The sequence below is a fragment of the Giraffa tippelskirchi genome, chromosome 9, assembly GCF_054371585.1.
Source record: "Giraffa tippelskirchi isolate mGirTip1 chromosome 9, T2T-mGirTip1v1.2.pri, whole genome shotgun sequence".
In the NCBI taxonomy this organism is placed as follows: Eukaryota; Metazoa; Chordata; class Mammalia; order Artiodactyla; family Giraffidae; genus Giraffa; species Giraffa tippelskirchi.
This window is the reverse complement of record NC_137283.1, coordinates 116,465,638-116,489,735: the sequence shown is the minus strand read 5'-3', so window position 1 is coordinate 116,489,735 and position 24,098 is coordinate 116,465,638. Positions and strand designations below refer to the sequence as shown.

The 24,098-nt window shown below is 39.2% G+C and overlaps 3 protein-coding genes across 18 annotated transcripts in view; 1 reads left to right on the top strand and 2 right to left on the bottom strand.

Moving 5' to 3' along the window:
• USP45 (ubiquitin specific peptidase 45) overlaps positions 1 to 12,397 on the bottom strand; it is a 55,926-nt gene extending 43,529 nt beyond the window's left edge. For 5 of the 13 annotated variants that reach the window (XR_014065119.1, XR_014065118.1, XM_081529134.1 and 2 more), the window contains exons 1-5: positions 12,355 to 12,397; positions 7,623 to 7,732; positions 3,296 to 3,468; positions 1,808 to 1,911; positions 690 to 790 (exon numbers count right to left, since the gene is read on the bottom strand). Coding sequence is in view for 11 of the 13 variants with exons in the window: in XM_081529134.1 (XP_081385260.1) it covers positions 690 to 790; positions 1,808 to 1,911; positions 3,296 to 3,468; positions 7,623 to 7,722 (478 nt within the window). In the remaining 2 variants the exon portion in view is untranslated. Of the gene's footprint in view, positions 1 to 689; positions 791 to 1,807; positions 1,912 to 3,295; positions 3,469 to 7,622; positions 7,733 to 10,328; positions 10,367 to 11,763 lie in introns of all 13 variants that reach the window. The other 8 variants (XM_081529135.1, XM_081529125.1, XM_081529128.1 and 5 more) reach the window with 5 other exon arrangements.
• LOC145521118 (thiosulfate sulfurtransferase/rhodanese-like domain-containing protein 3) lies at positions 12,242 to 20,796 on the top strand. 4 transcript variants are annotated; one of them, XR_014065132.1, is made up of 6 exons: positions 12,489 to 12,568; positions 13,449 to 14,132; positions 17,070 to 17,251; positions 19,863 to 20,036; positions 20,132 to 20,291; positions 20,600 to 20,796. XR_014065132.1 is itself a non-coding variant. In XM_081529165.1 (6 exons), the coding sequence occupies exons 3-6, from the start codon at positions 17,179 to 17,181 to the stop codon at positions 20,670 to 20,672; spliced, it is 480 nt and encodes a 159-aa protein (XP_081385291.1). In that variant the 5' UTR covers positions 12,489 to 12,568; positions 14,068 to 14,132; positions 17,070 to 17,178; the 3' UTR covers positions 20,673 to 20,796. The 4 variants fall into 4 exon arrangements, 3 of the variants coding, with proteins under 3 accessions (XP_081385290.1, XP_081385291.1, XP_081385292.1); XM_081529165.1 differs by having other exon boundaries at positions 14,068 to 14,132; XM_081529166.1 differs by having other exon boundaries at positions 12,489 to 12,594; positions 14,068 to 14,132.
• CCNC (cyclin C) overlaps positions 14,612 to 24,098 on the bottom strand; it is a 35,102-nt gene continuing 25,615 nt past the window's right edge. Inside the window, exon 12 of the mRNA XM_081529163.1 lies at positions 14,612 to 16,463. Coding sequence (XP_081385289.1) covers positions 16,430 to 16,463 — 34 coding nt within the window. The 3' untranslated portion in view covers positions 14,612 to 16,429. The remainder of the gene's footprint in view (positions 16,464 to 24,098) is intronic.

Below are 24,098 nucleotides of genomic sequence, written 5' to 3'. Positions count from 1 at the left end.
TTGTTGCTGCTATATTGAAACTGTAATTGTATGTTCCTGTGTAATTGTATGACCTATGTTCTGGGTCATTCCAATCAATTACTGAACTAAGAGGATAGTGGGCACCCTGATAGCCAGTTGGTCAGAAATGCAGGGGCCTGAGAACTCCTAGCCTGAGAATGGTATGTGATGTGAGGGCAATCTTTTGAGAACTGAACCCTTAATCTTCCAGGTTAGCCTAACTCCAGGTAGTGAATGTCAGGATGGCATTATAATGATAACAAATAACAGATATCATTTCATAAATATGTGTTGAGGTTTATGCAAGTATTTTTATACACATTATGTCCTAATCTTTAGAGAACATGTCTAAGCATTACAACAATCCCACTTGATAGAATTATCATACAAATAAGAAGTTAAAGTCACACAGACAATTAAATTATTTAGGTGGAACCGAAATTCAAATTCAGCACCATTTGACTCCAAAGCTCACAATCCAGTCACTACCCTCTCTAACTTCTCATTATTAGTTATGTAAGTACAACACAAGATAACATCACAAAATTGCTACCTAAGAATTCACAGCACTCATACTGAGAGGTCACACTAAAACTCAAAGTACTCTTTATAAATGTATTATGTCTTTATAAGAATTATAAAATATTATACTTTAATACAAATTTCTTTAGCAACTGCTGTTAACTTACTTGTTTGTGTTTTAGAAACATGTTTCTGGAGAAAATCAACTATCTGAGATAGAACCTTCTTATTACAATGTGTTGATAATTTTTCATCACACTCGTAACACCTGAAAAAAAATAACATTTAAGCAAATATTATGAAAACATCTTCAGTAGTTTTGCACACCAAGTAATAAAGTTAGTATTTATCCACTTTTGTCTTTAAATAAGGGGTAAGGGAAATACATAGGGTGAGGCAAGAGAAATGAGATACATCTACATACATAACCGGGGACAGTTCACACAGAGCCTTAGCATTCAAATTAAGAGTCTGGGTCATTCATCCTAAGTGTAATGGAGTGCCATGAGAGGTTTTTAAGCAAGGGTTGCCATGATCCAATTTACATTTTAAAAACATCACTCTGTCTAATGTCAGATTGGATGGCATCAGGAATAAAGGAAGATCAGGGTAGATGCAGTGGCTCGAGAGAGAAATGAACAGATTTATATACTTTAAGGTATAGGCAGGAACGAACTGGACATGAAAAGAAAGAGGAACAGGAGAAGCTGATGCGGGTATGTCAAGTGATTCTCAAATAGGAGCAATTCTGCCCCACCCACACCCCTGGGGACATTTGGCAAAGCTGTGAGACAGTACTGGTTATCACAAATGGCAAAGCTATTCTTGGCACCCAGTGGTTAGAGGCCAGGGCTAACTCTGTCCTCTCATGAGACAGGCCCCTTCACAATGAAGAATTATCAACCCAAATGACAACAGTACTGAAATTGAGAGATCCTTAAGTTTTTACAAACTATATTATGCTCAGGCTTTCCCCTGCAGAGAATTGCCAAACCAGCTGACTATTGAAGAATTGACACTTTGCTCCTCTGGAATTCTAATTTAGCAAAATCAACTGGTAAGAATTTTTCTTTAATGTATGGAGAAAATGTTGAAGAAAACTAGAGGTATGACTAGCTTTCTTTCTTACTTAAATTTTATATTCATGGATAATGTTAATTTTCTTATTTTACAGATTGTGTTCAGGCTTAAAAGCATAAGTTCATATAATACCTTCAGATATCTTACCTTATAAAACTCAGATATTTTTTATAGTGGACACAAGTACTAATCAAATCTAACTTACCATATGATCCATGTGCTCAGATTAATTATAATACAGTGAAGCTCTGCTCTCCAACTCTTGAAATGCTTCAAAGAATGCTGGCCTTCTGAGTTTTTACCACATCCCTAAAGATAAACAGAACACTATTTCTATGACTTCCATACAAGTTCATTTCAAATTAATCAAAACCTAAATTATCCTTAAATGGCAACCTACTCCAGTATTCTCACCTGGGAACTCGCACAGACAAAGGAGCGTGGCAGGCTACCGTCTGTGGGGTCACGAAAGTTGGACAGGACTAAGCATGCAGCAGCACGCAGCATGCCCTTGATATGTTAGATGTAACTATAGTTAATGTAAATTGGTCTTTGTAAATGAGAACGTTAACTGATAAAGAACTAATGAACCCCACAAGGATTAAAAGATTTTTAAAAAAACAAATGGCTGAAATTTGGGGGAGAAAAGTTTTGTTTTAAACTTTATAAAAAAGTTTCAGAAAGCAATTTAGATTCTCATTAAACTCAACTTCTTGCAAAGAGGCTAATTTACTTCTTGTCATACAGTAAAAACAGGCATGAGCCAAGTTAACTTCCATACCATTTCTCTGAGGCACAGTGGAACGCAGCATCCTCACAGGCCAGCAGGGCCCTTCCCCTGTATACCACTTCTAATATGCTACACACCTCACCCAACTCCACTGAAAACTACTGAGACTTGGACCAATCACAGTAACTCCCATCACCAGGTAAGTAAAGAAATGAGATTCAATTTCTGTCAATGTGCCATGAGGGGCAGTCTAATGTATGTTTCTGGAAAAGTTTTACGTATGGGAAGGGATGTATTTTTGCCCTCCTTCTGACCTTTGGGGATTGCTGTATGATACATAATGCATGAAACATATTCGGCCATGCTGAAACCATGGAATAGCATAGCACAGCAGAAAAATGGAAGACATCTCAGTTTTTAATGTTCTTTCCACTGAAGTAACTAACTCAGGAGTGACCCTACTTCTGGCTTTCTATATGAGATAATAAAGATAACTCTTATTGAAAAATATATATATGCTTTTAATTTTATTTAAAAATTTCCTTGTTAATGATATCACTTGCTTCTAAGCTCTTAAGAGAAGTTACTCTGCAAAAAAAGAGAAAAATCACTTCTCGTAGAGAAGAAAATGAATCCCAAAAGATTTTTTAAAAAGGCTTGGATCCATTTCCTAAGTAAATACAAATAGGTAAAGGAGGGTCCACATATGAGAACTACTGCAAGTAGGCTGGATTCCCATTCAAAACACTTATAAACCATACACAATAACTTTCTGAACACAATGGACATTTTCCTTTACCTAAAACATTTCTAAGCTCGGCCTTAAAGAGTTCTATCTAAACATACCATTTTAAGATAAATAAATTTATCTTAAATTCTAAGCACAACCAACAGTCCAACTCAGAGAGAGCATTTAAGGAAAATATTTAAGACAAACTCTCACAGAAAAGAGACTTTTCTCACCTGAAAACCACACTTGAGGCACAACCAGATATCAGGAGGAAGTATTGGCTGTCCATCACAGAATCTTCTTTCTTTTAAACATTCCAAGCAAACTGACCACAGGTTCTCAGCTATTGCTTTTTTTACATGATGCACACTGACAGCATGACTTATATGTTGGCAAGTGAAACCTACTGAAAGAGGCAAAACAAAATTTGAACATCAGCAAACAAAAGTCAACAATATTAAAATACTATTAACTAAAAAGCACAAAGATTCAAAAGACAAAATAACTTAAAAGAATACATACTGTATGATTCCATTTATAAAACATCTGTGAAATAACATAATTGTAGGGTTGGAGAACAGAGTAGCGGTTGCCAGGGGCTTTCGATGGAGAGCAGTGGTGTGTCTATAAATAAGCAGCACTCAGAGTGGCCAGAGTGTAGTCAAGTATTTTGACAGTGCTGGCTATAGAAAGCTACACATGTTATTAAGCTACACGCACACACACACACATGCATGTACAACTGGTGAAACCTGAACTAGCTCTAAGGACTGTACCCATTTCAGTTTCCCAGTTTTGATGCTATGCAATAGAAATACAAGATGTTAAATCAGAAGATATTGGATCAAGGGTGAATGGGGCCTCCATGCATATGTTTTGTACCTTCTTGTGAATCTAAAATTAGTTCAAAAATTAAAGTTTAATAAATAAAAAAGATTATTTACTGAGCAGCTACTATGCCTCAAGCATTCTGAACATCTTTTCTTTCCACTAAGATACACAAGTAAAAATTTTTCCCATGGGCTAGCTCTGCTGTGAAACTATTTTCACCACTGCTGAGAGAAAGAAAAGAGAGGAACAAACAATGGCATAATTCACAGGAACAAGAATTATCTGAATTCTTCTTAATGAATATTCCCGAATAACAAATATATTTTGCATGGCCCTTAACCTAGATAGCATATTAAAAACCAGAGACATTACTTTGCCAACAAAGGTCCGTCTAGTCAAGGCTATGGTTTTTCCAGTGGTCATGTATGGATGTGAGAGTTGGACTGTGAAGAAAGCTGAGCGCAGAAGAATTGATGCTTTTGAACTGTGGTGTTGGAGAAGACTCTTGAGAGCCCCTTGGACTGCAAAGAGATCCAACCAGTTCATCCTAAAGGAGGTCAGCCCTGGGTGTTTCATTGGAAGGACTGATGTTGAAGCTGAAACTCCAATACTTTGGCCACCTGATGCGAAGAGTTGACTCACTGGAAAAGACCCTGATGCTGGGAAGGATTGGGGGCAGGAGGAGATGGGGCCAACAGAGGATGAGATGGCTGGATGGCATCACTGACTCGATGGACATGAGTGTGGGTAAACTCCAGGAGTTGGTGATAGACAGGGAGGCCTGGCGTGCTGCAGTCCATGGGGTCCCAAAGAGTCAGACACAACTGAGCGACTGAACTGACTGACTATCCTTTATAACAGATTCCAACTACGTGCACTGTGTGGAGACAAAAGGCCAAAATGAGCAAATATGTTCTTAATTCTTCAAATAACCATATTCGTCTCCCAAGTGCTCAGTACACTTCCATTTCTCCTGAATATCTGAACACTTCAATTTCTCCACCTCAAATGTCCCAAATACCAAACCTACAGCTATCTGCCAAAATCAAACAACAAAGGCAGAGACTGAATACCTTGAAGAGGGAAATAGGAGTATGCATATTTCAACTTTCTCTACTTTCCTTCCTGAACATAAAGCATTCCTTTTTATCTACTGGTTAATGAGACTAAATATTACTTCCATTTCATTCTGAAGACAACGAATGTGACAAATTAAAATAAATAATTTCAACAAAAATAAAATGTAAATCTGATAAAAGATTAAAACTTCTAATTTTACACCAAGGTCAAGATACAAGAATAGGCATAAAAGAAGTAATTCTGAAGTCCTCTGGTTGAATAGCAAGGATCCATGCCATTGAAAAAAGGTCTGTTTAGAGAAAGACTGATAAAAATGACCACACAAGAACTAGAAATGGTTTACCAAAAGTCATCACATTGTTTTTGAGTTTTTATATTTTAAAATTCTAAGGGAAAAATCATTCCACACACCTTTTATATCATATCTAGCATAAGATGTAGCCAAGGTACAACTTAACCAGTCTCTGACTGTACAATTCTGACTTACAAAACTGAAATTGTTAATGAATTCAGAGATAAGTGAATGCAAGATAAAAAGGTTTCAGGTTCCTAAATTAAACTTATTAGCTTTTAAATATCTCAACTGTATATACTTTTTTATAAGTTTAGTCTAAGTCGCTTCAGTCGTGTCCGACTCTTGTGTGACCCCACAGACAGCAGCCCACCAGGCTCTCCCGTCCCTGGGATTCTCCAGGCAAGAATACTGGAGTGGGTTGCCATTTCCTTCTCCAATGCATGAAAGGGAAAAGTGAAAGTGAAGTCGCTCAGTTGTGTCCGACTCTTAGCGACCCCACAGACCGTAGCCTACCAGGCTCCTCCATCCATGGGATTTTCCAGGCAAGAGTACTGGAGTGGGGTGCCATTGCCTTCTCCATTTTATAAGTATAAACAAATTTAAAAGTCTGAGGTTTTCCTATAAGTGTTTAAACAGTATTTACTATCTTCTGTGAGGAGGGGAAATGTGAAAAATATCCTTATACATTAATAAGTAAATTTCCTCAGTTTTCTGCAATTTGTTTAATCATATAATTGTCAAATTTTCATTTGACAAACAGGTCCTCTAGAGATTCCTGAATAAAAATATAAAAATGTATTAAAAACAAATAGTTGTTTCACATTCATAAATCAAAAGCAATAATCAAAATCTTCACATTTTAAAAATAGTAATAAAAATTTTACAAGGAGGGCTTCCAGCATGCGAATTGTGACATAAAATCCACACTTCCCCTTTCTCCTCCCCAAAACTATCCAAGGGCCAAAAGAACAGAAAACAAAAATACAAAGCTCATTCTCAGAGCAACCAGGAGATAGCTGAAGCCTGAAGTCACAAATTAAATGGGAAGACTCCCACCTCAAAGCATGGCGATCAAACAGGAGTACGCACAGAAGGAAGTGGAGAGAAGACTGTAGCAGTGGATTCACAGAGAGCCATGCATGCTTTTCGCATACAGAACAAAACCTACATCTCTGTGCTGCAACAACAGCAGCACGAGCTCCCCTTTATCCAATTTTGTTTTCAGAAGAAATGAAAGAAGGGGATTTCTCATTCACTAAGTGAAAACAAAATAGCAAGCCATAATGGCAGAGAACAGCTTTATTTCTACGGCAGTTGGAAAGAGAGAACTTGGATTCTGAAAAAGCCCAGGACTGAATAATTCTGGTAGTTGGAAAGAAGTAAAGGCTAACTGGGCTCAAACTCAACAGTTAGGTCTCAACAGTGCTCTGGCCCTCCTTCTTACACAAATATTCTAAAACGAACTGGCCCAAGAAAAGCAACTCTACATGAAAGAATAGGTAATCAAACAAAATCAAAGCCGCAAATTCTATGCTAAGATAATAAGAAAAAGGAAGGAAGGAAAAGCAAAAATGGCAGAGCAATTACTGCCATGAGAGGAAAACACACAAAAAAGAAGTGAACACTTGAGGCTCAAGTGGCAACACAAAGGGAAATGACTAGCAGAGTTCAGGAAAAATAAACAAAACGAAGGTAAAACCAGAAAGAAGGCAAAAGAGACACTGCTGACCACACTAAAAAAATAAAAATGAAAACAGCAGACAAAAGGAAAAGGAAAACAAGAGTTTTAGAGGCTTTAAGAAAAAATAGTATGTATGGTAGATAGGCAAAAGAGAGTTATAAGAATAATCAAATCCCTGAAGAACACCATATTAACAGAACAAATATTTAAAGACATAATTCAGACTTCCCTCAATACAGCAATCTGTCCTGAAACACTGTCCAAGTTAAAAACACTCAGAATGGAAATAACAGATTAAAAACATCTTTTTTAAATGGAGAACTGAACTGGTAAAGCCAGTAAGGAAAATCCTCAGAGGCTAAAACCCAAGGCATGAGGCTAAAGAGCAAGACAAACCAGGAAGCCCCCCAAGGTCATCAGCCAACCTCACTGGCTTGAGGGCTTGGTTCTAACAGTCATGAAAAACTAACAAGAGAAGATGACAGTTCTAAGTTACTTTATAAAATACACAAAATCTCAGCAAAAATGCCAAGAGGGTATTTTGGAAATAGACAAGCTGATTTTGAAGTAATGCAGACAATGGCTCAAATAAAGAGCAAAGGATTTATTCATTAAAAGCACGTATGATTTGTCCTCTGCAACACTGTTCAGGATGCGAGACATCATAATTTACCCGCAACGTCATCTGACGAGTCTTCATCATGAGGTATAGGCAGCCTTTTACTTCTCTTAGCTTTCTCAGGTGAAGTTTTGGATGGCTCTTTTACCCGCATCTGTTATTTACTGAAAAGATTGGGGGTTGGGGAGAAATACACATTAATCCTCAAAATTAAAAATTGTATGTATTTTACTTAATGCATATTAAAATGGAAATGACTTCAAGTTTAATGAACCTCGTAAATTAACAGAGGAGAAAGAAGGGAACATCAGCTGAAACTAAAGAAAACTTTATTACACCAACATACAAATGCCACTTTAACCAACAGTTCCCTACATGTTTGATGTCCAAGTGAATAAAAAAAAATAAACTTTATGCCGCTTCTGACTCCTGTGCTCGCCTCGCCCTTTCTCTTGTTTCACCAGCTAGAAAACAGTGAGAGCTGGAAAAGCCACAACAAGCCAGGGAATGGATGTCAAGTGCCAAGCACTACAGCCACCCTTCCTGCACTGTATGACCCAGTGGACTACAGTAAAGAGAGAAATGCATTTCCAACTTGTTAAGCTCTTGCCTTTTCTGTGAGATTTTTTTCCCATTTTTTAATTATGAAAATTTTAAAACTTTCACATATGTTGAAACAACAGTATAATGAACACCATAGACTATCTAGAGTCCACATCTTAAACATTTTGCCACATATGTTTTATCTAAATATCAATGTGTATATAGACATATCTACACATGTATGTGAGTACATCTGTTTTTGCTGAACTATTTAGAAGTTGCAGACAACATAGATTCCTTAAGGAGATTCTCCTATACAGTCACATCATTATCATTTCTAAGAAAATTAAGAGTAATTCCCTAATATCATATCTTATCATATTCTAATTTCTTCAGCTAACCCAAAATGTCTGCTTTTTTGAATAAGGATTCAGTTGGTTACATCACTATCTTCTAACCGACAGCTCTTCTTCCCACGAGAAATGGAGAATAGTGTTTCACCTCCCTAAGGCCCTGGCTTTTTTAAGAGATCAGGACAGTGCATATGAGTCACAATGGAGAGCCTCTCAAAGTGTGGATTTTGATTCAAGTCTAGCACAGGACCTGAGAGTCTGCCTGTCTAAAAAGCTCCCAACAAGAAGCCACTGCTGGGGTCCACAGACCACACTTTCAACAGCAAAGTTGTATAATGTCTCACACAGAATTTATTTTTTTGTTCATGCTGTTATTTACCTCTAAATATATTTTTAAGAAATCTCCTATATTTCATAAAAATTCAAAGTTAATTCTAAAGGTTTTAGATAGAAGTTAATGCCTTTTTTAAAAACCACTATATCCCTGGTAGCTCAGCTGGTAAAGAATCTGTCTGCAATGCAAGAGGCCCCAGTTTGATTCCTGGGTTGGAAAGTTCCCCTGGAGAAGGGAGAGGCTAGCCACTCCAGTATTCATGGGCTTCCTTGGTGGCTCAGATGGTAAAGAATCCACCTGCAATGCTAGAGACCTGGGTTCAATCCCTGGATTGGGAAGATCCCCTGCAGGAGGGCACAGCAACCCACTCCAGTATTCTTGCCTGGAGAATCCCCAAGGACAGAGGAGTCTGGAGGGCTACAGTCCATGGGGGTCGCAAAGAGTGGGACACAACTGAGCAACTAAGCACACACACATATCCTAAATCCTACCTAATATCATGCTGCTACCCAGCTAAGCTATACTGTAATTTTTGTGGTTGTATATATGCTTTTATTGATCAAAATCACTCAATTCAATAATAAATTCTGAATCCTGATTTAGTTGTATTAAGTTCCACATAAGGAAGCTTTTGAGTTTACCATTTTAAAAGCCATTTCCTTAGGCCCAAGGATCATCACTATTGAACAACACTGCAATAAATTAACGCCTTCAAGGTTACAGAGATGCAGAAGGCCTCCAAGTTTCTGACCACTTCATTTCTTCCTGCCTTCACCCTCCAGACTACTTCATTCATTTATGGCTACATTTCAACCTTGCAAAATCACTAATTCAAGTATTCCATTCTCTGACCACAACTTCAAATTCTGCCAGCTTGTTTGATCAGCCACTCCTATTCTCTTTCAGTGCCCAGGTTGAGAACAGGCTGCATCTCAACAAGCCCTTGCATGATCACTGTAGCAGGGAAGGGAGAAAGAGAAGCAGAAAATCTAGTGCTGGTTCTTCAAGCTTTACTTGCAAATGGTGCAAGTCTGCTTATGTTTTACTGGCCAAAGCAAGTCATATGGCCACATTTAATTTCAAATAGACATGGTGGGGGAAAGGGAGGGGTGAGGGTAAGGGGAGGTGTACAAAGAGTACAACCTTATCATGTACCCAGCAAGACCAGAATATATGTACACAGCCTAATGACTACTATGTCACCCCCCTAACAATCTCAATCCTAGATGAGCCAATTAACCATGTTCTCCATGACAGTATGCAAACAGGCCAGAGAAAGTCTTGCAAGAAAGGCAACTGGGTCCACTAAATTAACAACCACAACTGCAAACAGATCAAGACATCCCATTATCTACTACAACTTCTGGTCAACTTATTACACAGCAATCTGAAATTGTTTTCACTCTCCCAATCTCCAACTCCTCCTCTCCCTACTCTTTCAAATATCATCTGGTCTTCTACTTTACTGAGAGAAAGGACACAAAAGAGACTGCAAATCAGATATTTCCACCCTTAAACTTACACACTTACCATTGTAACTATTGTTACAACTATTGTAACTTGATGTCCTGAAAAAGAGATGGGCATAACTAAGGGAATCCAAGAAACATGGTCCATGAGAAACTGGTCATATTTTTACACCCCACCCCACCACCCCCGCACAGGTAAACTTGAAACTTCCATGGTGGCTCAGATGGTAAAGAATCTGCCTGCAATTTAAGAGACCCAGGTTCAACCCCTGGGTGGGGAAGATCTCCTGGAGAAGGAAATGGCAACCCACTCCAGGATTTTTGCATGGAGAATCCCACGAACAGAGGAGTCTGGCGGACTACTGTCCTTGGGACCACAGAGTCAGACGTGACTGAGTAATTAACACGTGCACACACAGGTAAACTCTCGATAAAGATGAGCATTAATACATAGCTAATCCTGGCAGAAGAACCAAAAGAACCAGATACTTAACTTAGAATCTACAAAAGACCTATGCCTTTTCTCAAAAACACTGACTCAAATGTGGCAATGTAGTCAATTTCCAGTAATTTTTCTGACACGTGCAATATGTCTAAACATAGAGTCATTTTGGACAGTAATCTACTATTTAGCAGTCACTCATTTGTATAGCTCTCTTTTTCAATTCCCCGTTTAGGTAAAAAGAGACAAAATTAAAGTCTAATTATTACCAAAAAATTCCAATTATTAGAGCTTCACATATTGCATATCATCAATAATGTCTGGGGAGTTCTGAGACCACTCTCACATGTGGAGATTTACTGCAAGGACTCACAAGACCTAGCATATAGTTGTATTCATGGCTAACGTTTATTGCACCAATGTAGTGTGAACACAGCCTATCATAATGAAAAAGACACAGGTGAAGTCTAGAGAAATCCAAATGCAGGCTTCCTTACCATTCTCTCCCTCCCAGGAGTGGTCAAACACCCTACATCCTTCCCCCAATAAGTAATGTCTGTGCAATGTTTCTGCTCACAGAAGCCCATTACACACTCACAGATGCAGGATTTTTATGGGGGCTAGTAACTTCTGGATAAACCATGTCCTACAGAATAAACCATATTGTTCCCAGGCAAGCCAAGCAACGGCTAACCTTGCAAGCAGACCTTTTTAAGGACAGCAGTCTCAGGCCTGCTATGTTAAGTCTTTTCAGCACATATAAATTATGGCCATTTTTCTCAGGTGGTTTCCTAATAAAACTTTCCAACTTCCAACTTCTGCATTACCCTAATGTTTGTCCATAACGTAGGATGTGCAACTAAACTGTTTATAAGTTGTTTTTTGTAAGGCCGTGCATGTAGAAGCCCAAATTCTCAAGGAAAAAAAAAAAATATTTTCCTACTCTTGGGCCATTACTTTCTGCGAGGGTGCGAGGGGAGGGAGGAAAGGGACAAAAATTCTCCTTTCAGAGGTTCAAGAGAATACCAGGCTCAAAAAAATGACCAGCACTTACTTTTTCGTGCATCACACTCGGTTCTAAGCATTTCAGTGATATTAACCCACTTCATCCTCCCAACCACCAACCACTTTATGAGGTAGGTTACTATTATTTCCCCCACTTTACACTTGAAGAAAGACGCCCAGGAGTTAGGTGACTTGCAGAAGCCAGGAGCCAGTAAGTGGTGGATGGCGATCTGGACCCAGGCAGTCCATCTCCAGGGTTCCTAATACTACACGATGCTGCCAGAAGCCCTTGGTAAGACACGCTTTCTCTGGTCTCTAACAAAAACATCCCAAATTCGCGAAGAGAAAATGCGCCGCAAGGCTGAACGCGGAAGGACGGCCGGAAGGTTGCTAGGTCGCAGTGCCCCTAGGCCAAGGTGAGGCGGCCCCTCTCCCGTCCCGCCTCCCCGCTCCTCCCGCTGCCGCCCCGACACCCTGCCGGCTCCGCCACTCTCACATGGCCCTCGTGACCGCCTGGAGCCCCCAAGGACAGAGAAAGGGGAGGGGGTTCTCTCCCAAGCCCGTCAAGCCACAAAGGGCCAGGGCTGCGTAAACGAAGATGGAGAAACTGAGGCGACCCAGCACGGAACCCACAACTCACCCTGCCAGGCCGAGCGGACCCGTCTACAACCCCATGAGACTGCGCCTGCGCTTGCGCAGCCGCCCCTCCCACCGGCAGGGGCGGGGCCTCGTGTGCCCGCCCCAACGTCTGGAAGAGTTGGGGCCGCCCCTTGCGTGGCGACTTAGCAGGAGTTGGGCGTGGACACCGGGCTCTGCTGGCTGCAGTCGCACCTGCCTCCCGTACTTATGCAGGAGTAGGTAGACCCCAGCTAATCTTCGGGTAACGTAAATAGACTAATTGGATCCCGATAGGGCTTGGAGTTTGCCCACTTCCTGTGTTGTCGGAGTCGGGTTTAAGTCCCACTTGTTGTTGGACACTCTGCCCAGACTGCCTCCGACTTCCCTCCGGCACACTCTTCCGTGCTGTTAAGTCACATCTGACATCATACGTTTTCTTGCATTTTTTTCATTATTGTTGCCTTACCTGCCGTTCTGTCTTCTTGAAAATTTCCTGACCTATACCTAAACCTCTTTGAAGCTCGATTATTCAAAGTGTTTTTGCACTTTGCATGTGTCTAGTAAAAGTAGTTGGTTGAAAAATATTTTGTTTGAATGATATAGCAGACATCCACCCTAGTTATGGATAAATGCTACGAGACAAGACTTGTAATCTTTCGCAGTTCTTCAGGCAAGGGACAGGTGTGGTCTTACGGAGAGAGTCTTGGATTACGAGTCAAAAGTTACTAGAAATAAACCCCCCAAAACTCTGATTTTCTCTTAAAAACTTTGGCTCATTTCCTAAGAAATAGTTTAAATTATTTACAATTATTTACACGTAGAGAACTTGGCAAAGGAGGTTATTAGATGTTGGCATTCTATATATGGAAACCATTCAACAAATATAACTGAATACAAATATGTGAGTCATTGTGCTAAGTATTGGGGTACATAATGTTTTTGGGAAGGGATTTTTTTTTCCCCTAGGGAAAAAGAAAATACACCAGAAATAAGCTCAGGTTGCGTTGTAATTTTAAAGTAAAAAATGTCTGCTTCATAAATGATTTAACATTGGATTGGAAACAGGACATGAAAACGAGCAAATCTAAATAATTTGAATACTAAATTGCATTATAGGGGCTTCCCTGGTGGCTCAGTGGTAAAGAATCTGCCTGCCAATAAAGGAGATACTGGTTCTATCCCTGATCAGAGAAGATCCCACGTGCCACAGCGCAACTAAGCACCTTGGCCACAACTATTGAACCTGGGCTATTGAACCGGGAGCCCATGTGCCCTAGAGCCCTTGCTTGGCAGCAAGAGAAGACACCTCAATGAGAAACCCACTAACCGCAACTAAAGAGTAGCCCTGGCTCGCTGCAGCTAGAGAAAAGCGCACAGCAACAAAGACTCAGCACAGCCAAAATTAAAAATAAATAAAGTGCACTATAATCAAAGGGGTTTTAAAAATATATCATATACTGAAATCCAATTTACCAGGAAAAAAAGGAGGGGACTGAATCAGAAAATGGAATTTTAAGTTCTCTCTTATAAAAAGAAACTTACGAATTATGCAAATCACAATACAATACTTAAATTTTTCTTGAAAATGATGAATTTCCAAAGTTATCTTGATTTCCAGCAGATGTACCCAAATCTCCAGAGATTGCAATCTCCATTTCAAAATTTACATGAATTAAGGGAAATTGTCTAACATTGTTTTTGTTTCTGATGTTCTTCAAATTATGTATCTTTTCAGTTAAAGTAAAATTGACTATTTGATGGATGCTTCAAAGGAAGGAAATTATTTTTAAATTACACCTAGTAAGTATATTTTTATTGCTATTGTGAAGACATTATGACAAAACATAGAACAGAAATATAAATGTGCTTAAGGTCAGCTGTGTATACATTTCAAATAATGTTAAATATCTTAATTTTACCATCATTATTGTCTGGAAATGTATGGAGTACTTTGCTAAGCTATAGGCTATACATATATTAAGCTTTTATCATGTGTTTTAATGGAGAAGGCAATGGCAACCCACTTCAGTACTCTTGCCTGGAAAATCCCATGGACAGAGGAGCCTGGTAGGCTACAGTCCATGGGGTCGCAAAGAGTCGGACACGACTGAGCGACTTCACTTTCACTTTTCACTTTCAAGCATTGGAGAAGGAAATGGCAACCCACTCCAGTGTTCTTGCCTGGAGAATCCCAGGGAGGGGGAGCCTGGTGGGCTGCCGTCTATGGGGTCACACAGAGTCGGACACGACTGAAGCGACTTAGCAGCAGCAGCAGCATGTGTTTTAGAAGGTACATTCTTTATTATAAAAGTAATACATGAGAGTTTGGTATAAAGTTCCTCATCTTTTCCGCCTTTCCACATTCCCATTCTCTTCCTCAGAGGTAACATTTCCTTTCCTCTATTTGCTGTTTCTTGTGTATAGTTTCAGGAATTGTCTTTGCACATGATATGCATTTGTACTACATTTTTATATGATTACCATTTGTTAAAAGAGATCATGGTCAGGTTAGGTTACGGTCTACCTTCTAATCTACAACTTGATTTTTCTTTTTCACTTGATTATATATTTTGGACTTATCACCATACTAACATTCTTTTTACTGGTTGTTTAAAATTCCAGTGAATGGATGTATCATTTTTTCCCAATCAGCCCCCTCTTGGTGTACATTTATCTTTGACTACTTGTGCAGGTATTTTCAATAAATGATTAGCAGTGAAAATGCTGCATCAAAACAAGTTTTGTTGCATGAAAGGCAATAAATTTCCTAATTCTTCATTGAACTGTCTAAAATGTTGGGGCTTGATGTGGATTTAGGAAGAAATGGAAAAAGTGCTACGTCTCGTAAAAATCCCCTCGTTTCCAATTGTCTTTCACCTGCATTGTGGCAAAAATAGAATGAGTTGTTTGAGAATGGATGATTCATATCAATTCAGCATTAGTAGACCTTTCCCAGAAAGTTACATGATTTCTCTCCCTTGCATCCCACTTTAAGCCTTACTTCCTTCCCTCACACTAACTCTGAAGGAAGAACTTGGAACATTTATTCAAGGAGCAATGATCAGTACTTCTGTTTGACAAGATCTTTTTGCTCTAAGCCTCTTAAATAAACTAAGTTTGGCACTGTGCTGATTACAAAAGGACAAATTCATCTCTCCAGGAAAAAAAAGCCTACAGAAAAATAGTTCTCAAATAAGTAGTCATGAACACTTGAAAAAGAATTGTTTAGTAATAGATGTTCTTGCAAAAGTATAAATTAGATTAAATGTGACTCATTGAAGTCAAGTACATCGTTTTCATATCTGTGTCCATTCCACTTGTGGTTTATGATGGGGATGCTACAAAGAGTACTTGAATCTACAGTATTTAATGACATCTTAGTTCAAAGTCAATCCACAAAGTAGATTACACAGAGACTACAGTTAAACTCTGAATGACTTGGAAAAAACATAATTGTAAGTGATGTCATTGGTATAGAAATCTGAAGTGGTTTTATTAATTATTAAAATATTAAAACTGAATAATTTAGAAGTACACCCTTCATGAAATTATTCATTGGACTCATACTTTAATAATGCCAGTTGAAAACTTATTTTTAAAATTTTCACTGTGAATCAATTTGCAGTTAATATGGCTTTCATTATCCTTGGGAAACAAAATTGAGAATAAATTAAAAATAAAGTAATAAACCAAGTTGAGAATAAATTAAAAACAAGGTAATAAGAAACTTTATCCAACAGGCTTAATATGCTCTCCCCACAACTGCATACAACGTGTTCTAATTCCAAGAACCTATTAATATGTTAGCTTACACGGCAAAAGGATTTTGCACATATGCTTAAGATTATCCCAGTGGTCTCACTGTAATCACAAAGTTCCTTATGAAAGAGAGGCAAAAAGGTTAGAAGAGAAGTGGATGTAACAACACAAGCAGAGATCAGAGTCAGAGAGAGATCTGAAGATGACAAACTGCTGGCCTTGAAGATGGAGAAAGGGAAAAATAGCCAAGGAATTCAGGCAACCTTCAGTAGATGTAAAAGTTAAGTATAGAAATTCTCCCTTGTAGCCTTCAGAAGGACAACAGGCTTGCTGACACCTTAATTTTCACCAAGTGACTTCTGACCTGCAAAACTGTACATAATAAAATTGTGTTTAGTCAATAAATTAGTGATAATTGTTACATTAGCAATTGCAAACTAACACACTTAGTTCAGTTCAGTCACTCAGCCGTGTCCTACTCTTTGCGATCCCAGGGACTGCAGCACACCAGGCTTCCCTGGCCATCACCAACTCCCAGAGCTTGCTCAAACTCATGTCCATCAAGTCGGTGACGCCATCCAACCATCCAACACATTCATGTTATCAAATATAGTCAACTATCATCATGAGTGAGGAAAAGATGAGATTATCTTAATAATGACATCAGTTGAATCAGCTATGGGAGTTAAGAGCGATTCTTAGCAAAGTGTCCATGTATTAAAGTTTGCTTTAATCCAATACATAAGAATCCTGTTTTGAAGTAAACCTGAGGAATTTCTTACTTTATACCTTTAAATATTGTCTTCCTTATATTTTCTTTTCACTTTTAAACTTTGCCTCTCATTAAAAAAATAATTAGAATTAAAAAAAAAAAAAAAACCAAGCCCATACCTCAGGTTCTTCCCAACCCTCAGTTTCTTTCCCATTAATATTTTAAGTTTTAAAGCAGGGCATGTTTCTGTTCGCGATTACTCCTAGTGGCACTACCGGGTTCGGCCAGCGCCTAGCTGGAGGGCGCTCGAGAGCCCGGCGCCGCTCGCCGTGCGGCCGGAAGTGGAGGAGCGGGAGAACGAAGCGGTTAGCAGCGATGGTGCTGCTGCGCCTGCTGCCCTGGAGTACTTGCCGGACGATCTTCGGGTCTGCGGAGGTTGCGCTCTGGGGTGAGCTCAGTGGTCCCCGGGAAAAGGACGCCTAACCTCGAGCCCCTGGGAAAGGATGGCGTTCGTGACGGTGTTTGCTTCTTTAAGGCTTCCAGTTAAAAGTCAGACCCAGTACACTTGGCCCCTGGGAATGTAACACCCACTTACAGTCCTTGTTCCTTCAGATTCCGGGCTACTGGGGTCTGGGGTTGCTCTCGGCAGACGCAGAGAGAGGGTAAACATGACTTCAGGGGGCTCTCGTGGGAACAGTTATAAAGGTATGGTGCTTGACTGAGCAATGAAGGTCAGTTTGCGACTCAGAGAAATGAGCCCAGTGGCCAATTCCTGCCCTGCTGCTGCTGCTGCTGCTAAGTCGCTTCAGTCGTGTCCGACTCTGTGCGACCCCACAGACGGCAGCCCACCAGGTTCCCCCGTCCCTGGGATTCTCCAGGCAAGAACACTGGAGTGGGTTGCCATTTCCTTCTCCAGTGCATGAAAGTGAAAGTGAAGTCACTCAGTCTTGTCCGACTCTTTGCGACCCCATGGACTGCAGCCTAGCAGGCTCCTCCGTCCATGGGATTTTCCAGGCAAGATTACTGGAGTGGGGTGCCGTTGCCTTCTGCCAGGGGAGCCTAAATGAGAAGCCCAGTCTTGCGAGTTTTACTTGTGACCCACTAGAGTGCAGCACTCACGGGGTGATGAAACCTAGTTACCACGTTCGGCCTGTTAATAGTACCACGACTGGCCAAACAGAAGCCAGAGAAGCGAAGGTGGTTAGTGGAGGAGGTGGTCTAGAACTCAGAGCAGACCTCCTGTCCCTTCTCTCTGCTTAATATGCTGCCTCTCCTTTAGCAACAACTTTTGTGGATAAAGATACAGGGGCTCCAGCGTAACACTTCCCCGCCCCAGTTATTCCCTTGTAACTCTTGGTACAGCCTGTGTAGTTGAAGATGTGTCGTTCATAAAAATTCTGTTATTTGATTTTACTTTTAGTTCGCAATCATTTATTGAGCTCCTAATCTGACAGACATCCTGCTGGGATACAGTTTACTTCACCAGTTGGGGATGAAAGTGAAAGTCGCTCAGTCGTGTCTGACTCTTTGCGACCCCATGGGTCCATGGAATTCTCCAGGCCAGAATACTGGAGTAGGTAGCCTTTCCCTTCTCCAGGGGATCTTCCCAACCCAGGGATTGAACCTAGGTCTCTGGCATTGCAGGAAAATTCTTTACCATCTGAGCCACCAGGGAAGCCCATTTGGGGGTAAGACAGACACAAATAAACCATCACCATACACAACCCAGTCGAGTGAGACTGCATTGGAAAGGATGCAGTTGGAGGTGTTAGAGAAAAGGTGCCAGTTTCATTAAAAAAAAAAACTTGTAATACAATGATTATATTCATTAAACAATAAAGCAAAAATTATATTAAAACAAACAATAAAGCATACCCCTTTATATAGTCTCCCCAGATATGAGTATACATAAATAAATGTACGGGCTTCCCAGGTGGGAAGATTTTTCTGCCTGCCAAGCAAGAGATGAGGGTTAAATCCCTGGGTCTGGAAGATCCCCCAGAGTAGGAAATATTAATCTGGGTATTCTTGCCTGGGAAATCCCAGACAGAGGAGCCTGGCGGGCTACAGTCAACGCGGTCACAAAAGTCGAGCATGACTTAGCAACTAAACAACAAATCTGTGTGTGTGTGCGCATGCAGTTATGCTAGACTTTTTGTGACACCATGGACTGTAACTCACGAGGCTCCTCTGTCCATGGAATTTTCTACACAAGAATACTGGAGTGGGTGGCCATTTCCTTCTCCAGGGATCTTCCCAACCCAGGGATCATGTGTCTCTTGCATGTCCTGCATTGGCAGGCAGGTTCTTTACCAGCTGAGCCGCTGGGGAATATTTAATATATAATGTGATCTTCTGTGCTTACTTTTCTGTAATTTTTTTTCTCACTTAGGTATTCAGAAGCTTAGGTATTCATGGCAGTACATAAAACTCTTTAACCACTGCATATATCCCATAACTATGAATTACCATAAAACTAGTCCCTTACTGATGGATATTTTAGTTTCCAATTTTTTTGCTATTATTAAAAGTTCAATAATTATCACTGTACACACTTTTTTGTGTATATGTACACCCTTCTTTGTGTATAAGTATTTTACAGGAATAGATACCTAGAGGTGGAAGTGTTTGATCAAAGGGGAAGTGATAAGTGACATTTAACAGGGTTGTAAAGGAGGCTTAAAGAGTGCCAGGTAGAGATGAGAAAGGTGTTCCCTTCAGAAGGAACAATGTGCATAAATCATGAAGGAAAGGTGAAAAGAGATTATTGTGTACTGTATAGATTATTTAAACCTCACAGCAACTCTATAAGTTAAATATTATTTGATTTTACTCTCCCAGAGAGTTTAAGTAATCTGCCCAGGGTCACAGAGCTAAGTGGACAGGCCAGGATTTGAACCCAGATTTATCTGACTCTAAAACCCCTGTTCTTTCCACTGTAAGAATGAGACTTTATGTAAGAAGTCAAGTCAAAAGATATGGTGAGCTGACTTGAACAATGGGGAAAACTCCTTAGCGGTGTCATTTTGAAGGTAGCTAATTTATTTTATTCTTTCCAGGTTTGAAGTCAATAAAAAGCTGCCGCCACAATTTTTGTACCGCTATTCGTGAAGATGTCACTTATATGGAACTTAAAAACCTCCTGAAGTCCAAAAAAATTATGTTAATTGATGTTAGAGAGCCATGGGAAATTCATGAGTATGGAAAAATCCCTGGGTCTGTCAATATACCATGTAAGTGATATGTTTTAACCTGATTTGTTAGGAAAACATATCTAGTAATTGACTGTATCTAAAATTTAATTGAAATTCCTAACATTTTCTTTCAGTGGATGATGTAGGTGAAGCTCTACAGATGAACCCAAAAGACTTCAAAGAGAAGTACAAAGAAGTAAAGCCATCCAAATCTGACAGTCTAGTGTTTTCTTGTTTAGCTGGGGTGAGAAGCAAGAAGGCTATGGTCACAGCAATATCTCTGGGCTTTAACAGGTAAGTAGCTTAAGGATAAAAATAGGTTTAGGATATGTATTGCAGTGTTTTGTAGATATATTTTTATTGGTCTACTGGAGAATTTTATACTTACTATATTAATGGAAGGATAGAGTACAGATTTTTATAGACTGACTGTACTTTTCATTCTACGATCCTTTAAATATGCTTCAAGTGTAAATATTATGGTGAAAAGTCATTGTACTGCTAAATCTCTAAAGTCATCTTATCTCTAAAGTTCCTGTGAACCTTGTGCTACAAAGGAGGAAAACTGGTTACAGCACTAATTACTTGATGTATGTTTTTAGTGCTCAACACTATGCTGGAGGATGGAAGGAATGGGCAACCTATGAACTTTCAGAGAAGAAACAAGGAAATTGAATTTTGGAATACAAGCTGACCCTTCCCTTGTGTACATGCAACCCAGAATAATGGAATAGGCAAAAGAATAAAAATGTAGCCCTAGAACCATTGTTTAATGGGAAAGGGATTTTGTATAAGTCAATTATTTTTTGTTGACTCTTTTTCTCACCTATAAATTGGGAATACCACATCCCCCAGCCTACTTCCAAAGGCTAATGAGGATTAAGGTAATGTATGTGACTCACCATGGAAACATAAAGGTTTCTAAAATAAAGGGATTCTAAAAATTAATTTTTAAATATTTTAGTATTGTTCAATAGTATATTCCCAAAGACCTGGTTACTTGTCTTACTTAACCATAATGTGTGACCAGGTGTTCAGCGTAGCTTCTATACTCATCAAAGAGGCTATGAGCTAGACCAGTAGATTACCAAACGGACTTAAGCTTAAAATACCAAGAATCTGGGATGCAGAAAAGTAGGTGAAATATGAACTCTGAAAATATATTAACAATATGCAAAGACTTGTGGCACTGTGACCAACATGGTAGTGATACAATTTGGAATTTTAAAAAGTAATATGATCTATAGGCATAGTAATCAGAACAGTGGTTGCCTCCGTTGAGGATAAGAGATTAACTAGAAAAAGAAGGAGGCAAATTTCTAGGGTGATGGAAGCGCTCTATATCTTGATTGAGGTATTGGTACACAGGTATAATCATTTACCAAAACTCATTGAAGTGAACATTTTAAAACTATATCTGTAATTATATCTCAATTAAAATAATGAAAATATTATTAGAAGAAAGTTTAAATGCAAATGATTCCCACTAGCATGAGTATATTCCTTTAGAATGTTAAGTCCTATACTTGTTCATATACTGGTGAGTGGTAAAACAAATTTGTGCTTTCTTCCATCTGTCTCTTCAGACCCATCTGTTTTTAGTCTCATTTATATAGTCACTCAGAACATGTAAGGCCTGGCAAGTAAACTGTAATGACCTGGTTTTTGTCCTAAATGATTTATTAAGCTATTGGAGAATCTGGGGTAGAGATGTGATGTTATCACCTTGAACTTCTATTTCTGACATATGTCTAGTTTCTAGCAAACTCCCTACAAGAACTAGAAAAGATGGAAAATACATGTAATACACACACAGAGATACACTTTTCAATGTTGGCTCATCCTCCTCAGCTTTCCTTCTTCCCAGATCGTAACTTTTCAAATCCTTGCTGCCTTTAAGCAAATTATATTTATATAAAAAAATATTACTAGGGCATATATCTTAAGAAAGGGAGGATATTAAGAGCCACAAGCTCGCAGAGAAGAAAAGCTATCGAGTGAACTGACGTTGAAGTACTGGACCCAACAAGGAATAGGTAAACACACCAGGCTTCTAGTTAAAACCTCTACTTCCCGAAGGCAAAAAAATATTCAAATAGAAATACTACAGACACAAAATTATATGTGTATACCTAATATATACTGAATATAAGTTTAACAACAATTATGCAATTAACCTGGGAGGATGATGGGAGTAGAAGTCCCAGGGCAGAATGAGTGTGGGGGCAGGGTGGTGGGGGGGTGGATGGGAGTTGGAATAGAGAATAGGAGGTATGCGAGAAAGTAGAAACTTCATCTTCAATAGTAGGAAGTTGTGATGATATTTACAACTGAAAAAAATTAAAAGAAACTGGAGGGTAAGCAGAGGAGGCAGTAAAGTGAAGTGTTTAAGAGCCTGGGCCTTGGAGTCCACTGCCCAGATGTTAATAAAAATCCAATCCAAGCTCACCAGGAGAAATATAAATAACCTCAGATATGCAGATGATACCACCCTTATGGCAGAAAGCGAAGAACTAAAGAGCCTTTTGATGAAAGTGAAATAGGAGAGTGAAAAAGATGGCTTAAAACTCAACATTCAGAAAACAGATCATGGTATCCAGTCCCATTACTTCATGGAAAATAGATGGGAAAACAGTAAAAACAGTGACACACTTTTATTTTTGGGGGCTCCAAAATCATTGCAAATGGGGACTGCAACCATGAAATTAAAAGACACTTGCTCCTTGGAAGAAAAGTTATGACCAACCTAGATAGCACATTTAAAAGCAGAGACATTACTTTGCCAACAAAGGTCCGTCTAGTCAAAGCTATGGTTTTTCCAGTAGTCATGTATGGATGTGAGAGTTGGACCATAAAGAAAGCTGAGCACCAAAGAACTGATGCTTTTGAACTGTGGTGTTGGAGAAGACTCTTGAATGTCCCTTGGACTGCAAGGAGATGCAACCAGTCCATCCTAAAGGAAATCAGTCCTGAATACTCGTTGGAAGGACTGATGCTAAAGCTGAAACTCCAGTACTTTGGCCACCTGATTTGAAGAACTGACTCACTGGAAGAGACCCTGATGCTGGGAAAGATGGAAGGCGAGAGAAGGGGATGACAGAGGATGAGATGGTTGGATGGCATCACCAACTCAATGGACATGAGTTTGAGTAAACTCCGGGAGTGGTGATGGACAGGGAGGCCTGGCATGCTGCAGTCCATGGGGCTGCAAAGAGTTGGACACGACTCAGCAACTGAACTTAACTAAATCCAAGCTCTTGACTTCTGATTGGGTAAGTTACTTAACTTTCTGTTCCCGAGGACAAGAACATCTGAGTAGAACAATGACTGCCTGAGAATTAAATGACTTCATAAGGTAGAGAGCTTAGAATATACTTGTTACATAGTAAGTGCGTGCTCAATAAATGCGATAAGCATGTTACTTGAAAATGTGGAAGTAAAACAGCAAAGAAATGACTAAAAGTTGCTCTAAGAGCAGGAATAAAAAGCAGAGAAAATGGAACTGGATCCGACATTTTCCTTATGTCTTATAGCAACACTGTCCAAAAGAATTATGATGCAAGCCATTATGTGATTTTTAATTTGCTTACATTTAAAAAGGTAAAAGAGGTGAAATTAATTTTAATAATTTTTATTTACTCCTAGGTATCTAAAAAATCATTTAAAACATATAATCATTATAAACAAATTTGATATCTTACATTCTTTTGTACCAAGTATTAAAATTCAACATATATAGCACATTTCAATTCAGACTAGCCACATTTTGCGTGTTCAGTAGCCATCCATGGCTAGCGTCTGTCTTACTAAATAATGCAGCCTATGGTAATATTTAATTTTTAAAAACAATACACAGTCTCAAAGGCTGCTAAATAAAGGAAGAGACAACCAGCCATTATATGCCTCCTGAGGGAAAATATCAATACTTTATACAGTAGTCTATAAAGGAAAAAGAAAAATTGAGCCTGAACCTGATCAAGCTTTTGCATTTCATTACCAATATATAGAAACACAGAGAAGAGAACATGTTAAGTAGCACCTCAAAGATACAATCAGCAAAGTACATATGGTGGGAAATTCTTAGTGAACAAGCAAACCAAA